This window comes from Paralichthys olivaceus, chromosome 19, assembly GCF_024713975.1.
Source record: "Paralichthys olivaceus isolate ysfri-2021 chromosome 19, ASM2471397v2, whole genome shotgun sequence".
Taxonomy (NCBI): Eukaryota; Metazoa; Chordata; class Actinopteri; order Pleuronectiformes; family Paralichthyidae; genus Paralichthys; species Paralichthys olivaceus.
Window position 1 is genome coordinate 9,034,356 of NC_091111.1, and position 18,101 is coordinate 9,052,456.

The 18,101-nt window shown below is 41.2% G+C and overlaps 1 protein-coding gene across 1 annotated transcript; it reads left to right on the forward strand.

Moving 5' to 3' along the window:
* The first annotated feature begins 859 nt into the window (after window positions 1-859).
* tmem200a (transmembrane protein 200A) lies at window positions 860-16,401 on the forward strand. Its single transcript, XM_020091546.2, has 5 exons — window positions 860-1,565; window positions 13,342-13,479; window positions 13,640-13,938; window positions 14,020-14,183; window positions 14,712-16,401. The coding sequence occupies exons 2-5, from the start codon at window positions 13,349-13,351 to the stop codon at window positions 15,816-15,818; spliced, it is 1,701 nt and encodes a 566-aa protein (XP_019947105.2). The 5' UTR covers window positions 860-1,565; window positions 13,342-13,348; the 3' UTR covers window positions 15,819-16,401.
* The last annotated feature ends 1,700 nt before the right edge of the window (window positions 16,402-18,101 follow it).

Consider the following 18,101-nt stretch of genomic DNA (forward strand, 5'->3'; position numbering starts at 1 on the left):
GCGGTTGAGGTCAGACGTGTCATGGTCAGTTGTGAGGTTGAGAATGTCACCAGAGGAGCGACAGGACGTCATAACGATTGTGTCCTATAGTGTGTATTCTGTGTGCACACATTCCACTGTATGACTCTGGCCTCATGGTGTTTCATTTCTCATCAAGTTCATCGCAGCCAACTGAACCAACACTGGCCTCTCACACACACAAACACTGGCCTCAGACACACACACACACACACACACACACACACACACACACACACACACATTGCTCAAGATATCCACAGAAAAACTCTGTCTAATATTGTCTTAACCTCATCGTGTGTATTTTCATTGAATCATGTCCAGCGTGCAATACAGGAAATGACATAGATGCCAACATCTGCAACGTTTTTGCTGCCCTCTCTGTGTGTGTGTGTGTGTTAGTGTGTGTGTGTGTGTGTGTTGCATGTGCTGATAACTCCCAACCTTTGGGAATATATGAAAACGCAAGGAGTAACTCAGGCCAACACTGCAGCTATTAGAACATTACAGCTGAACACATTTTTCCATCTTGGTTTTGTTGCTGCAGGAATGTTGCATTTGCACAACTTTGCGTGTTTTTTACTGCCCATGCTGCTAATTGCTCCTATGCATTCAACACGACAAGCTGATCCATGTGTCTCCTCACCACGCTGTGCATCATCATCCAGACATCTCCTCTAAAAAATAAGTAATTTCATCATTTGCGCCCTACACATGCAAGAAAAGCATGGCACAGTGTCTTGTTTCCCTCCATAAACACGCACACACTCAACATTCATCCCCATCTCTCTCTCTCTCTCTCTTTCTCTCTCTCTCTCTTTATAAACACACACACGCACACACACGCACGCACTCGGAGAGCCTAGCACATTCCCACCAGCGCAGAAGAAGCGCTTTGGAGGAATTGGATGGTCTTCTCTCCGGCTCACAGCAATAAAAACACGCTTTTCTCGCTGGTGTGCAATTCTCAACCATTTTTCTTAGAACACAACATCCTTCTTAACCTTTGTTTCCCTTTTTTCAAGACGTGAAACCAAGTTTTTTGGACGGGACACCCCGGGGTAACGGAGACTTTTACGCATTGAGGGGCCCAGGAACGAGCGTCTTTTTTGGGGCTCTTTTTCTTCAATCAGGATATTTCTCCGCTGGGTGATTACAAGCTGTGCATTACGACTTTAAAAAGGCGGGATGCGTTAACGGATTTTCCCTCTATCGTAATTAGGAGGCTGTTTCACCGCCTTCTTTGTCCTGAGCGCACAGACTCTCCGTGTGGCGTAAAACGGGTTCCGCGCATAAAGAAAGGATCACGGTTTTAATTTGACCCAGACAAACTGTACCGATGCCAACACAGCGTCTCCACCAGCGACCTTGGATGTAGTAAAGAACTGAGCTGCTGCATGTCTCCTGTCATCCTCATTCCCCCCTGCATGGCGTTTTACTGGAAGTAGTCTTCAAAGTAGGAGGATGGCTTTTTACTTCCCCCCAGGTTACAGCCTGATCCCCCTCCATGCCTAATGGCACAGTGACAGTGAGAAGCTTTTGTGAAGGTAAGAGCTGAGCTGTGTTTGACCTCCAACTCCTAAACACTCACTCATCATGACACATGCCAAGTTGACAGCTCCTTACGCTCTCTTTTTATTTCCTTCCATATTTAATCGGGTTTCCATTCATATTTGATGAACAGGAGAGTTTAACCGCAATCACCAGCCTCTGATAGACTTACAGTCTATTAGTGACTATTTGTCTTTTATTGGACATGATCATCTTTTAACAGTTCAGTATTGGCTTTCTGTTTTGTTGCTTGACTCCCATGTATCCTATGATCCCTTCATCATGCCAAGCTTGAAATGATCCCTCCTCCATGCCAGCATGCTATTTATTTATTATTACTAAATCTAAGAAAGCATGGTGTCAATATTTGCTCCATCTAAAATGGGTAAAAGGTCGTCGTTAAAGGGTCAACTGTCAACTGTCATTGTCAGTGCATCCTAACCATCACACAGTGTATTATGGAGTAAAAATACTAAGTTGAGTAAAGGTCTTTGCAAGTCTTTGTTTTTCACGAGCGTTTTTAAACGGTCATCTAAAAAAATTGTCACACACAGAAACCACTTGCACTCTGATATGTTTCATTATTGTATTTGCTTCAACAATTTGCAGTAGGAGATAAAATGGAGTCATAAGTAGTGAGGATGATTTTGTGTTCCTCTACTTCTTGAAAAAAGAAAAACATTGGGTCCATTCCATCCTAAGAAGCCATCACGAACAAGGAGAATTCTATGTTCTGATCCAGGAGGTGGCAAATGATCAGGATTTCAGGATGTCTGTAGTACGGTTTGATGTGTTACCGACACTGAGACCACACATTTCTGAGATCCAATTGATCCTGAACATCTCAAACTACTCTCAGGAACAGATGTGAAAATCACAGCAAATCGAACCTGTTCTGAAAACTTTAATGACGGATGCTGTCGGTGGTAGGTGTGTAAACAATTTTGGACGTAAAATAGGAAGTTAACCACGAAGATGCTCTGTTGCTGGTTTTATGTGTTTGGTGTGACTGACCTAATGATGGGTAATTAGGAGTAACGCTCACCTTGAGAGCTGTTGAAAAGACCTGTGGAGCCAAATGGTTAGTGAGACTTTTACGACACAGAAATGCATCCAAGTATAATTTGAAGATCATAAGATCATTAAGAAGCCATTTGACATTTTGACGAAACTTCCCTCACAGATATCACGCTATCTGGATAATCCTGTTTAAATGCCCCACTGGCAGGGGAGCAGTTGCTTCACTGTGCTGCTCTTAAGACCCCTGTTGAGAAATGTGTAAGCCCATATTACATACCCGAGACTCCATCTGAGGAAAAAACTCCAGTTTATCAGATTTATGCTTGTTTGCAGCCAAATTAATTAAGACATGTTATCATACTTAATCCTTAAACTATGGGCAGAGGGCTTTGAGAATCAGGTCATGGACCCCATAAAGGTCCCACATCACCAGTTTGGACACCACTGCTGCAGAGCCGGGGGGACAACAACTTGTGCCTCATGGTGAGTGTGGGTGACTGACGACTGAGACTGTGAGGAAGACAGAATGAGTCACTTTGCTGAAATCAACAGGAGGCGCACTACGGAACATCAACACACAAACACACACCCGCGCCTGCTCGTGTTTGGCTGGAGCGTCTGATGATTCGATTCCAAACCTAATTCAATTCAGCAGTTGATTTTATCACAAGGAGGCGATGATAGTGATTCGGTTTGAAGGATGCAAGATTTTTTGGGAAAAAGCAGTGCACATCATCGTGATCATGAGGAAATAAACAAGATGGTGAAGAGGCTGCTCATGAGTGTTTGCATCAGAAAATGTGCTGCAGAAAGGTCAGCAGGAAACACAAAGTGACATATTCTCCAGACAGATGACTCACCCTTGGCCGTGAGTCTGTAGGAGTAAAGTAATGCACAAACACACCTTCTCTACCAGTTTATTCTTTGCTTATTTTCTTTCCCCCTCTGATACAAATTCCTTCTCCGCTATCTGTTCTGTGCAATTTTCATCCCTCATGTCTTATTTAGATGTGGCCCATTCCCCAAAGGTACTTGCAATCACATAAAATTAGCATGAAACAACTTTTAATCCGTCAACCATGTGGCATTCTGTCTTTTCTGGGCTTATAGCTCACCAGGGAAGCCGGGACTTCAGTTGGGATTTCTCAACTTGACTCGATTTCCGTAGAAAACAAGATGTTCATTTTGAACCGATTCAACCCTGGAAGATGTTATAACTACTGCCAGGACTATGTGGGTGTGTACACACCCATGATGACTAAATAGAGATGGACGATGCCACTTCCTCCTGTTGTCCGAGTCAGAGTGTGCGGAAGTGATCGTGGAGTGAAGCCGTGGTATCGAGGTCCTACTGATACACATGATTGGCCAATGATCTTAGCTGTCAATCAAAACGTTTCACCACTTTTATGACATCAACAAATTAACATCAACTACCCAAAATGAAAGAAAAAAGTATAATGTATTTTACCTGACTTTTTAGTTTGGTCCCTGTCCAATCCCATAACATGGAGGAGGATCAGTTTATGACCTATTTTTATGGCCCAGTCAGCCACCAGGGGGCGATAAAATGATTTTCAGGTCAAGTTTGTTGACTTCCTGTAACTCCCTGATATTCACCCACCTCCAAACTGAGAGGAAGCCTAATGTTGAGTTAAAGTCATATCATAACTATTGTAATGTCCAGTTTCTAATAATTAAATCATGTTCAAGTCAACATTCAAGTTGTTATTCTGACCGGGAAAGTTCAATTTTTGTTGTCATTGGACCACAGATCCCTTCCTCCCTTCACACTCCTGCCACTGTGCTCTCCCTTAAGATTTGTGCGTCATGGGCAGACCAACCACCAACACACATCATTTCCTTTCCTGCCAGCATGGCACACAAACTGAACATAAATGGAGTGAAAGCCTTTCTTTTATACAAAAAGATGCTTGTTTTTAGATGGTGCCTGAAAGCACACAAATACCATCGATGAAGTCAGAAATAGCAGGTGTCCTGCTGATTCTGGGAAATCTCTCCCTGGTGTGTGTGGCCTCCTCCTGGGCGGATATGCAGACAAACATATTGGTGAGGGATCTTAAAAGACCAGATATACTTGGAGTATCACTTGTTGCGATGTTCAGCTGAACTTCTTTCCTTAAAGATTCACCGGTGTAAGATCAAAGAGAATCTAATGCTTGCAGGGCTGGAGACAGCGCTTCTTTTCTATGCATTACATGTTACAAACTGTGGCAATAACTCATTCAAACTGCTAAAAAGAAATCTGTCAACAGGTCCTCTATATCGAGACAATTGCCTTTCACAACTCTTTCATGCCTGAAAGCCGGCTGATTGGGTTGCTTGTTCACTAGATGCATCATTGTCTGTTAAACTTTTTTAAAGTTTCTTCTTTGAAACTAGCAGACTTAACAATTCAAGGCTGATTTATGCTGCCTTTATGTTAGCATGGTTGCTGAGTAAGAAATCCACTAGAGGACAGCGCAGAGTCCAGAGTTTCTGACAACAAAAAACATTTTGACGGTGGAGGAGACTTTTGTGAGGCAAAAGCAGCGGTTTTGCGATGTAACACTGTATACTGTAGATACCTGTAGTTCCTCACCAACTCGCAAAGTCTCTCCTCAGTAAGGTCCACCATTGTTTAAATTGATTCCATGTGTCCTATCAATGTCTTGCTTGAACTATTTGCTGCACTGCCCCCCGTGTTTTACAGTGGTACTGCAACATTTTGTCTGTTGGACAAAATGAACACGGAATATGGACAGAAGGCTCTTTTTGTTTCTATAAACTTAACTAAAGTTGAACATAAATGAGCTTTAACATTGACCATTGACTAGGCTGTGATTTAGTCTCAGACGTAGCCTTATGGTTACAAGACACAGCAGATACAAACTCTGCGTTGGGCTTAGGACGCATTTTTACGGCCAACATAGTCACATGGGTCTGTGTCCGACTGGAGCAGCCAGCCCCTCTTGTCCACTTAAATGACATCATAAACAAGTTGACCTTTCTCATTTTTACCATCTATCCCTTATAGTGTTAATGCAACATAATCAACCAGAAAACCTGAGAGCATCTGTGTGCCTGTGCATTTTAGGTTTCAACTTACCATTTAAAAAAAAAAACAATAGCTCAAATGCTTGTGCAAAGTTTTCAGTTTGGTGTACTAATAAGTTTCTGGTTTCCAAAATATGAGGTTAAAGGGACAAAAATATCCTCTTAAGTTTTGTCTTTTGTCCATGATCTTTCATTTAACAATACCAAGAATTCAGCTAGAGCCTTGTGCCAAACAAAATAAAACTAGAACATTAACTTGGGGGGTTGGCAGCTTCGAGTCTTCTCAACTTTCTTCAGGTCAACAGTAGTGTCACATGTGACAAGGAATGAAGGGAAAAGGGAATCGAACCAGGAAGATCAAATATCTCACACAAGGCAGACATCAGCTTGTAAAAAGAGAGTAAGCGGCATAGAGGAGGGATTTTGGGGACAACAGGGTGATGGAGATTTCATGGTGATAGAGATTGCCTTGTTTGAACAAGCAGCTGCGGGGGTGTTTCTCCACAGCTGACTCCGACCTCTGCCCTCCTGGAAAAGCCGACATGGAATTCCACTTCAGGGACCAACAAAGTAAACGGGTAAAACATGTGGCTGGGAGAAACATATTTCCCTGCCGTGGGGCACATCATGTGTTTTAATCCATTTCACAGCTTGGTGTCATCTATGTTTCATCTCTTTATCACAGCTCCTGTTTATTGCAGGTTCCTGAGACCACTTTCTGAAGCAGTTTTAATTTGTATTTAGCTGCCAGTTTTCATAGTATACTCTATCATTGTGCAGAAATCTAGTTGCAGCAGTTTAAAGGCTCATCTGTTGGAGGGTTTATTTAAGCTTTATGGACATTCAACACTCGAGACTCAGCTGCCAAAAAGCTGTGAGCTGTGAGCAATAACAGGAATGCAAAAAGCAAACATAGACACTGTAAAAAGGATAATGTGAACTACAGGTTGATGGCTTTTAAAAGTCACTAAGAGGATTTCTGTTTCTGACTGTAACTGCATTTCCTCCCATCAGTCATTTGGTAAAGTGATTATCTCCTGATTAGTGTAATATGAACGTAGTTTACTGTAGCAGCAGACATTAACAGAGATGCTATACTTAAATAATTATACTACATTATAGAGTAATATACCATGTATTATACTACACAATAATATAAAATATCAATAATATATATATTTCACAATAATAAAACAATATTATTGTGAAATAAAAACAGCAAAAAATATATATACAAATTCTGTGCTACTATGTGATATACTGTCATTACATATTTTATATTATATCAACTTATTATACCATACTATACTACATTATATCCTACAAATTTGTATTGTTATACTCTATAGTGTAGTATAGAATAGTTTAAATAGGATAGTGTGCAGTATATATGTAGTATACTAGTATACATAGATGCCACTACTTTACTATTCAATCAATACACTATACTATATATACTGTGCTATACCACATATAATTCTAAAATTAAAATGTATTACAGGCTAGTTTCATAGAGTATAATAGTGAAATAGTACAGGTGTGATAGTACTCTATATTCTCTTTGAGCATGTTCTTCTCCACCAGTTTGAACTGTGTCAGTAATGTTGTGCTTGACTGTGGCCTGGGTTTACTTTAAAATGAAGTAGTTGCGTCTGACATTAACACTTGACACTGTCTCTATTGTAGTTTTTAGTTGTGTCCGGAACAGGTTGAACAAAATATTAAGATATTGTTCCCTGCATTTCTGTCCTTGACTCCTTGAGTCCACTGTTTCTGACGGAGACAGAAATAGGACCTGTTCTGAGGGCAGTCTTACGTGTGTCCATGATATTATGACAGGTGACCTTCACTGCAGCAGCAGGGTTTTGTCTGTCTCGCTAAAGTCCAACTCAGCCATTGATACTTCAAATTTATTAAAGCAATTTGGCCTCAGTTAACCTTAGAGCAGTTTATGCCACAGAAAGAAAAACATATGACCCATGATAACTATAATGGGAACATACTGTAATGGATGCCAGTTTTTCTTTCTCCACCAAGCTCCATTTTTAACCTACTGCTCATCCCTCTCTCATTCCATCTCTCCGTACTGCTTTCCCCTTCCTCCATCTGCGTCCATATTAGATGTCTCCTTCTATGAGGCGTTCGCACACAGCTCATTCAAGTGGGTCATTTGAGACAAAACTTTTTTCTCAACGTGTTTCCAGAATCAAAAAAAGTCGCTGGAGTTTCTTACATGTAGATCAAAGCTGCTCCGTCTTTGACTCGTTCCCCTCCAGATTTGTCACATATTCATCTCCACCTTCTTCACCTCTTTTCTCTTTCTATACCACATGCTTTGTTCTCTACCACTCTCTTAGTGCTTTGCTCACTAATGTGTGACTGCAGAACTGCAGTGCTTTAGCACAAATCACACAAACAAGAAGTAATTAACTCCCTGAAAGCAATGCTAATGTGCACATGTGTGCAGAGTGCTATAAAGCAGGTTTTTCTCTTTTGCAAGCACATTAAATCTTAAGTCTTTGTCGCTTTCACCATCTTTGCCCTGGATGTCTACGTTCTCATCACGTCCTCCTCTCATGACACCAGGATTTGTTTTTGCTCAGATATCTGCACATTGAAATAAAAGACACAACTCACAGTCATGTATAAGAAGCACCCCCTTCTTTGACAGGAAACAGTCACATTGATGTTCTTGTCATTCCTGTGCACACATCTGGTAGTTGCTATAGAAACCTGTCACCTAGCAGCAGCACATGTAGTTGCTATAGGGACAATACATCATGTGACATCTCCTATAGATTAGGTTCATACGACAAAAGGCATTTCCTTGCACAGAAACGGAGCACATGCAGAGGATTCTCTCCCAGGAAGTGTAATGGTGTAGAAGGTGTAATTTCTGCCAGTGGGAATGTTACATTTAACTCACGCAAGAGTAAATGATTAAATGTCTCCAGTGACAGAGTGAATCTGCTCCCTGAAGGATGAGGTGTATCAAATTGTTTTAATAGTTTTTCCTGCACGCACAGAAAAACATCGGAAGCAATTTACTCTATTAAGGTGATAACTTGCAGGCTACCTCATTATTCATTTTACATTTATTTAGAAAACTGCTAATTAAGAGAGTTAAATGGGAAATGGAGGGGTGGATTACTCATTATTTTTAAGTTTTGTCTGAAAGAAGGTGAAAAAGACCTAATTTTATTTTCATACACTCTTCCACCAAAAGGATACAACATTATCCAGAAAGCAGAACAAATTCACACTGATATTCACAGTCATCTAAAGACCGAAACACTGAAGGATTTCTTTATGTATATTCTACATGCACAAACAAGGTTTATGTACAATGTGATTATCACCCTACAGGTGCTATGTTTTATCTGTACATTTCATATGTTGAGGTTTGATTTACTTTAACATTTAGTTTATCTATTTTAACATAATTTATTTTATGCGATGGAGTAGCAAAGCACCACTTAAAGGGAAAAACCCAGGTATTTAAGGAAAAAGGTATAATATAACAAGAATAAAGTCGTAATTGTAATTCTTCTTGTCATTTTAAAGGCAAATATCAGATCAACCTGTTACCTGCATTAAAATAAGTAATGTAGAGAATCTTGTTAAATCATTTATTGCCATAAGTTTCACAAATTTAAAAAAAGTAATCTTTTTTATCATCAGCACCACATTATCATAAGTATCAGAACTTTAATAAGAATAAATAACACTACATTACATTCACAGCTGCGTGATATTCAAAGAGCTTTTGGTCTAAGATCTTGGATTCAGAAGGACTGAAAGCACAGAGACCACAGGTTGTCCTTGGTAATTATTTCCTGAAAAAAGTTTTGCCCCTTAGAAATTATCATTGGGTTTTTTTTTTCTTACATTTTCATTGATTTCCCTGAGGAATAATTTATGAATCATGATGAAAAAAAATCTGTCATATTATTAGACTAATATCTATTAGTGTGTGCAATTTGGTGCAGCTTGATTAAATTTAAGGGGACCGCTGGGCCTTGGAGGTGGTATGTACTCTTCTGAGAGCCATTCTGGTTTTACTACTACTTTTAGGATTTACCTCTCTATTCTTTTTAAGGGCAGTGAGCCTGCCAATACAAATCCCGATCAACTTTCTTGTCATGGGAATAAAATTGAATCTTGAATCTTTAAAAAACAGTGCAGATTGGGTGCTGGCTGCGGAGCCTGAATTTTCCCTTGTCATTTCATGTGGTCACTGCAGATCCTGGACTTTCTGCGCCACAGTTGTGTTAACTGGTTTCTCATTAGGCTGCTGGTGTGCCTGTTAGGACAGTGTTTCGTTAGCTCTGCTCCAATTGTTTCTCACAGCAGCCTTGTTAAAACTGAAGATGCGCCCGGCTACTTTGCCGCCTCTGTCCTGTCATCACCTCACTCTTCTCTCCTTTAATTTCAAGCTTTTCTCTTCTCTTCCCATTCGCTCCTCAACCCTACTTTGTCTCATCAAAACAGCTGCCATCCTCTTTTTGTGTTGAGCTTTTGATACAGGCTCTCAGTTGGTGGTTATGACTCAGAGTCGCTCCCAGGTACATTTGCTCTTGTACAGTATTTGCCTGTATATCTTTCTTAAAAGCCCCCTCCTCTCCTGTTCCTGTGATTCTGTTCTTGTCTCGAGTTTTTTGTCACCCCTGTCTTCTCTCCTCCTGTCCTCCCCATCCGTCCTTTTCTCTCCTTTCAGTAAATTAAGAAAATCTCTATCCCCCCCGCTCTTGCAACAGTGTGTGGGTTCCCGTTTGACGCACGCTAAGGAGAAAATCAAAAAAAGGGAGACAGAGGGAGCGCAGAAAAAAACCCAGAGAAAAACAGGCTTGTTGTGTTTGTCCTTGTGTGATTCACCATCTGTGGTAAAGCACTTCCCTACAGCAGCATCACCAACAAGACGATTGACATGAAAAACGCATAAAAATGTGAGACGGAGACAAGAAGGCAGGAGGAGAGAACATCTGGTCTTATGTGTGACTCCCACTTAGTTTAGCTAACTACCCCTAGTTATCCTTGTCTGATTGAGAATGCTTTTTTAAAAGTCATAGCTTTGAGACATGTAGACGAAAAGAAAGGAAGGGAGTGAGAAAGTGGAGAGTGACCAAATAGAGGAAAATTAGAATTAGAGACAGATTATAAATAGATCCAAGGGGACATTGGGTGAAGGAGGAAAAGACAAAGAGAGAGAGGCGAGAGCGTGAAGGGGGGGGGGATTATTCAGGGTCACAACCAGAATGCATTAGCGGATAGAGTGTGAATGGGGGTGGGGGGGGGGGGGGGCATGTGGGAGCAAGGAAGATGAGATAAATTAATAAATAGACAAGTGAAGGTCATGGGTGTGTTCTCATTCCCATGATAAATCCGTTTTATCGTCTCATGTAACAGACGTACACTGTGCAGAAAAGTGATAACCATTCGGAACAATCTAAATCAATGTTTTAATTGAAGATAATGCATCAGGCAGTGCAGACAAGTCAGAGGGGGCATTTTAAGCAAAAACACAATTCTATGAAGAAGGCTTTTCCCCTGTGGGTATGTACAGTAGCCTCTAAGCCATAGATTGATGATAAAGATGGACGGCTTCTTGTCTTCCCCCCGAGCCTGAATATCCTGAACTCAAGAGCTGCTATCTTCCGTCAAAGATGTCACTTGGAGTCTGTGCAGTAGTGATTTTGGGATGGAGCTGCAGGAACGAGGTCCCACCGACTCAACCAGTCACGAGTCACAACCAGCTGTCAATCAAAATACATTTCACCCAATTTATGAAACACATTGATTGGTCCATAAGTGCAATCATGTGCATTTATCAATGAAATGTATCACAGTTGAATAAAAATCATATTCCAACTGATAATAATGAGTCACAATCGTGTTCTAACTAATAATGAGTCCCATTTTAACTTAACGCTACTAACATGTAACACGACAGATGTCACAGCTGCTACCAAAAAACCTTGTAGTTGTTAAATTGTTGATCATGCAACAAATAGAACAATGTCTTTAAACAATAATTCTGATACCAAACAATCTTAGTGTCATCAACAAACATTATCAACATAGAAGTTTAGAATTTAGCTGGAGACCTTCCTGTGTCTCATGCCCATTAACAATAAATATTGATTAACATTTGAAATGTTCCAGCTGTCTAACAGAGCTATGTGCTGGAGATTGTTCTGGCTATATTATGACAACTTGTTATTTCTGATATCATCCTGAAGGTATTACAGGAGTTCTAACATGGCACGCAACAAAAACAGTTAATGAACTTGTAGCAATGAAGAAGAAGAATTTTACTTCCACTACTATTCAGTACCTTGGTTATTCAACATCTAATGCAATCTGTTTAATCTCATAATGGTTCACAGGACAATGCTAATGCTCATGTGAGCTCAGATTAACAGGCATTTAAACCCAAATGAAGGCTTCTAAAATAAGCCTGGGTTTGTTTTTGAGTCTTTAACTCTTGATAATTATTAATAGACATCTGAGCAGCTGGTGTGCAGAAAGACTAGGATTCATTTGAACATTATCATTTCCAGCTTTCTCCACTTTTCCACGCTTCCATTTCTTTTCAACAGCAGCAATAAGGTGACAATAAACATGCAAACACAATCCAAGACAGCATGTTTTTCTCTTTCTGACTGCTCCGTTCCAAACTCTCTGATCCTCCTGTTTCTTTAAAGTCAGAGTTTCTCTCTCATACATACAGGAAGAGCAGTAAACAAAAATCCTGCAAAAATAAATACAAGTACACACACACACACACACCCCTGTCCATGTAGTCTCCAAGGCTGATAGTCATCAGTTTAACATCAACAGTAAACAGAAGGGGTAACGTTGAACTGGATGTGTTCTCCTTTAGCTGCTCACATCTGTATCACTGCTCGACTGTGAATAGAATTCCTTGTACTTTGAAAGACAGCAAAACTCTTTCCCTTTATTCCCTGATATTTTTGTGTCAAAAATAACTGAAGAATAAAAATATATGCAGGAAATATGACAAATGGAGCTGGGATTCTTGGAACTGGTTCAACCCACACCTCCTAAAGAGCATCTGGCAGACTTCGACTATGCTGAAATGCATATGTGCTCCCCTTGTTCTTAAATATTCTCGCTGGCAATGTTTTTTCTTCATGTTAATGTGTCTATATTTGTCTCTATCTAAAGGATGTTTTCTTTTGTTCTTTTATTAAAGGTTCAGTGTGAAAGATATGGGTGAAAGGGATCTATTGGCAAAAATTGAATAGTGATGTTGTCACTAATGTATTTCATTTGAATTGTATAAATTGTTGTTTTCTTTACCCTAGAATGAGCCCTTCATATACAGTATAAATACTATATATTTACATCAAGAGTGGGTCCTTTCTATGGAGGGTGCCATGTTTTTAACAGTAGCCCAGACTGGACAAACTAAACACCTTTTGATATTTTATGAAAACTGAAGGCTACCACAGGTTTGGAAGGGGAGGGTGTGGTGAGAGGTATTCAGCTGCAACTAGATGTCATCATATCGTACACACCGAACCTTTGATTTGCATCGTTTTATAAGATTAGAAATCATCAGCTTTAAGTGGTCCCTTGATCTGTGGCACAAACACGCCTTCATAACAGGTGCTGGACAGCACTGGTTATTTCAGACTCATGACTAATGTGCGTCTGCATGTAAACCTGCAGGTTAAGTATGACTGCAGCAGCCGGTGTGCTAACAGGCTTGGCCAAGCTAAAACGCCAGGACTCTGCCCGCTCTCAGCTTCGATCTGGACAGTCTACATCACCAGGCCTGGGAAACCCCGTCCCAGAGGCTCCTCCCAGGTGCTCATCTCAAGCTTATATTTAAAAAGTGTAAATGGAAATGAACTAAAATAGTATTTGTGACATTATTTTTTGCCCCTTGTTATAGTTGACAGTCTTTACACTATATGTCACCAAATTTAAGTCTCAATGGTGATTTCTTTCATTTCTATCCATTTAGAAAAAGGAAACGACGCACCGATGTTGTGGTGGTACGCGGCAGGCTCCGCCTCTACTCCGCCTCTGGGTTTTTCCTCCTCCTGGGACTGGTCATCTTAGCCATAGGGATCTGCATGGCGACGCTGGGTTACTGGCCGCACAGGGAAACCATGCCCTCGGCCAAATCGACGATTGGAGGAGGATCAAAGACGGCAGCAGCTGGAGGAGACAAGTCTTCTTCCACACGTGAAGGAGCCGGAGCCAAGATGTCCGTCACAGAGGGGGATGAGGGTATGTCCAGCAGGAGCCATGATGTGCAAGGTGAGGAAAGAACCATAATAACATTTATTATTAATAATATTATATTAAAAGGCTTAATCCCTGTATGTCTTGTTCATGTAGGGACACCCTCCAAGCAGACAGGGGGGGCTCTGACGAGGTTCCTGGAGCAGCATCTTCACTCTGAGCGGATGAAGATGTTTGGGCCTTTCACCATGGGCATTGGGATTTTTATCTTTATTTGTGCTAATGCCATTCTTCATGAAAACAGAGACAGAGAAACAAAGGTACACACACACACAGGAATATACATATATACCGTATGTATATATATATTCTTGTACTCATAGACTTCATCAAATACTAGAACTATGTACTGTACTATGTATTTGTGGGTTATATATTTTGTGTTGCTCCCTAAATTGCAATGTGAAACCAGAGCTGGATTCAATTTACTGTACTTTAATGTCATGGACCTCACATTTAGCATATTCTCATTTCTGTTTTTCATCCACTTTATAAAAAGTGAGGGGCATGCTCACTGCACTCATCCATATTCATCAACTGTTCTTAACTACCATGCAGATCAGATTTCTGTGCTCTCGTGCTTTCACCTTCCCCTCCTTGATTTAATTAATTCTCCCATCTTCCCTTGCATGTAATCCGTGTGAGAATCAAACAACATTGCAACATAAATGCAAAATAATCCAAAACGGTGGAACAATAATTGGATAAAATGGAATATTAAACATATTGCCAGGCAATCTTCAGCTTAGTGCTACTGCTCCTAATAATATATTTCTCTTCTGCACTAGATAATCCATATGAGAGACATGTACTCCACGGTTATTGACATCCATCGCCTCAGGCAGAAGGAGCAAAAACAGCACCACCGCAACAGCGCCTATGCAAGAGAAGTTGGGGACCTTCGAGGCTTCGGAGCTGATAACGCAGCTCGAAGAGCCAGCAACTCCCTCCTGGCGTTCTCCTCTCGTGCTGGAGGTGGAGGAGGCTCTATGGAGGAGGAGGTGCTGTTGGGTGATGAGTTTCACAGACAGAGAGAGCAGGCTAAGTTGGATTGTAGCTTTGCGGGCCTGCTGGCGCCGCTCTACAAAGATCGGCCCCTCTGTGGGCCTGGGCTGGGGCTGGGCCACTCTGATTCAATGCACCATCAGTGGTCGATGGACGGAGACGGGGAAAAGGGAGGACACCATGCTCGCTCTATCGTCTCCTCCTCCATCTCTGCTTTTACTCTCCCTGTTATAAAACTCAACAACTGTGTTATTGATGAGCCAGAGATGGAGGTGATCACTGAGGAGGATAGAGGAGGAGAGAGGAGAGACAGAGAGAGGGCGCAGCCCCTGAGCTCCATGGAGTCTCTGGTGGTTCCAGTAGCATCGATTGCCAAGGCCTCCAAACCGCCGAGCTTACACCGAAGTAACTCTGCCTCCTCCTCATCCCACTGCTCCTCTATCTCCTCGTCCTCCCTCTCCCCTGCTCCCTCCTCTACCTCAGGCTGCTGGCTCTCTCCGGGAGCAGCCAGGAGTGACTTTGGCTCCAACAACTCTCTGCACATGCTCAGCAGCCACTCTAAATCTCTGGACCTGGAGCGCGGGCCGTGCATGCTCAGCGTGCACCCGGAGCAGCGCAAGCACCCCAGCTGGCCCCGCCTCGACCGTAGCAACAGCAGCCGCAGTATCAGCGGCAACAGGGGCAGCAGTAAAGGCTACACGCGGCTGGAGGACAGGGAGGAGCCAGGGGAGCGGCTGCTAGACATGTCATTGTCGGCGACAGCGAGGCGCGACTTCAGTAAGCGCGAGAAGCTGCTAATGATATCGAGGTCGCATAACAATCTGAGCTTTGAACATGACGAGTTTAACAGCAACACACTGAAGAGAGGCAGCTCTGAGACTCGATTCTGAACTAAAGGTTGAGGACTGTTCGGCCCCGTTCTGTAAATTGCTCTCCAGACAGTAGGAGTGTTCGTTTGAGGGCGAACTGACGAGTGTAACAGCTGCACCCTGGAGCGAGGAAACTCAAACGTGGGTTTACAACACTTTTTTTGAGCAGCAGGCTGAGGAGCAGTGAGTGACGGACCATCTTGCTCAGTAAAAGGATCAGGCCTCATGTCAGCCAGACTCTGACCTGGTCCAGAAGTGCTGTTCTGTAGCCGTCCCTGAACTGTAACCTACAATACATTTCCCACTCGGGAGTAATATAAAAATCACGTTACACCATCAGTCTGCTTTACACAAGAATAGTTTTAAGAAGGTTTGAACAGGATCTCAACAGTGAGACAAAGCTTTAGAATCAATACTGCTTCAGAATAACAGACTTTGAAAATTGCTTTTGTGTGACAGACTTTAACTCTAGTGGTGAAATCAAGGACACTCTGGAAATGTGTGAGCAATTTATCTCAGTGACATACCCTCAAATATTTTTATAACACATTCAATGCCCAATAACCAGCAAAAGAGAAGAAGCTCTGAGACACACACACACACACACACACACAAAATAATGAGTTGTACCATGAAATCTTTGAAAACAAAGTTATACAGCGCTTAATAGGGTTGTATACAAAGACTAAAGCTGTTATTGCATTTTGACTCTACAAGTCTTGACACAAAAACAGAAATGACAACTAAATTAAAACAAGTGAGAACTTACTGCGTGGTGCAAACCTGAGAAAGAACATGTATCGGTATGTGAGGGTTTATCAAGTTTTAGATTTAGAGTGGTGAGGAATATGTTTTCAAGGTGGTTCCTGTATGTTTGTGTTTGTCTGATAATGTAGTAGATGTAGAAACTGGGTCACACAAACAGCAAAGTCAGACAAATGCAGCTAAGATACAAGAGTCAAAGCTGCTAAGCTGCAAAATACAATAACAGAGTCCGTGTTGGCCTGAGGTTTAAATGATGCCGCCCCTTTCTCTAGAAATACAGTGAGAGGTTTTGTACATCCACTACTGAAAACTATCTTGAGAGACTTCACTCAGGATACGCAGTCTATTATTTATATATCGATAATCTTTGTCTATTCACGAACCTGTATTCAGTATCAGGACCTGAGTATGACCAGAAGCCTGAGATGTTTTCTTTTAAACACATTCACCAAAGCTCAAAGTGATGTGTAGAAATTGCTCACTTCAAATTGACAGTCAGAGGAGAAGTTATTTAGTTTATTAAATGAAAAGTCACATTTGTCTTTATAATAATTGAGAGATCTGAATTATTTTGGCTCTGCACGATCGACAGAGACAAATATCACAATAAACTAGAGATTTTGATTCCGATACCTGGACTTTGCATATTGATTTTTCCATTTCTGATACTGATATCAGAATTGGAACATCTAACATCAGAAATCCAGGGATAATAGTGTAATATCAGCTAAGCTGTTATTATATCTCTCATATGTCATTTTACAACATATTGTTTTTTTCAATACTCTATTAAATAAAGAAGGTCCCATGATGCAATGCCTCATCATAATTTGACATTACGTTATCACATGTTGAAAAGGTTTATTCTCAGTGCGGCCACTACACTTGTCTTTATTTATGAGCCAATAAATTGCCTCCGTATTGATCAATAGCTATGTTTCAGGTTCTGTTTGGTTTGTCAGCTACTCTACCTTATAAATGCTGTCAAGTTCAAAACGTCTCTAACTGTTCTCTCAGCTAATTTTGACAATTCTTGTTAGTTTGAAATCTAACCTGATGTGTTTGGAGACAGACAGAGCAACATTCCAGAATCTTACCACAGAGCTTCATTAACTGGTTCCCTGCAGTTTATGGGTCAATGTCCAATTTCATCCTTTCTCAAAATAAACTGTATTTTCACTGAAACAGGTTTTGTCCTAATGAGTGCAAATGACCACCGCTGAGTCCTACACACACACACACACACACACACACACACACACACACACACACACACACACACACACACACACACACACACACACACATCCTCTGACATGACATCCAAGCACAACTTCCAAAATTCTTCTGTAATTCATTTTTCTGTCTCTATGTCTACCGCATACAAAATTATAGTATGGATGAGTCATCATCAATTATCACATGCTCTGTAGCTCTGTGGGTTGACACACACACACACACATAAACTGACTTGCATGAAGGCATGAATAAATATTGCAAATAAATAAACAAAGCATAAATAACCCCCCCCCCCCCCAC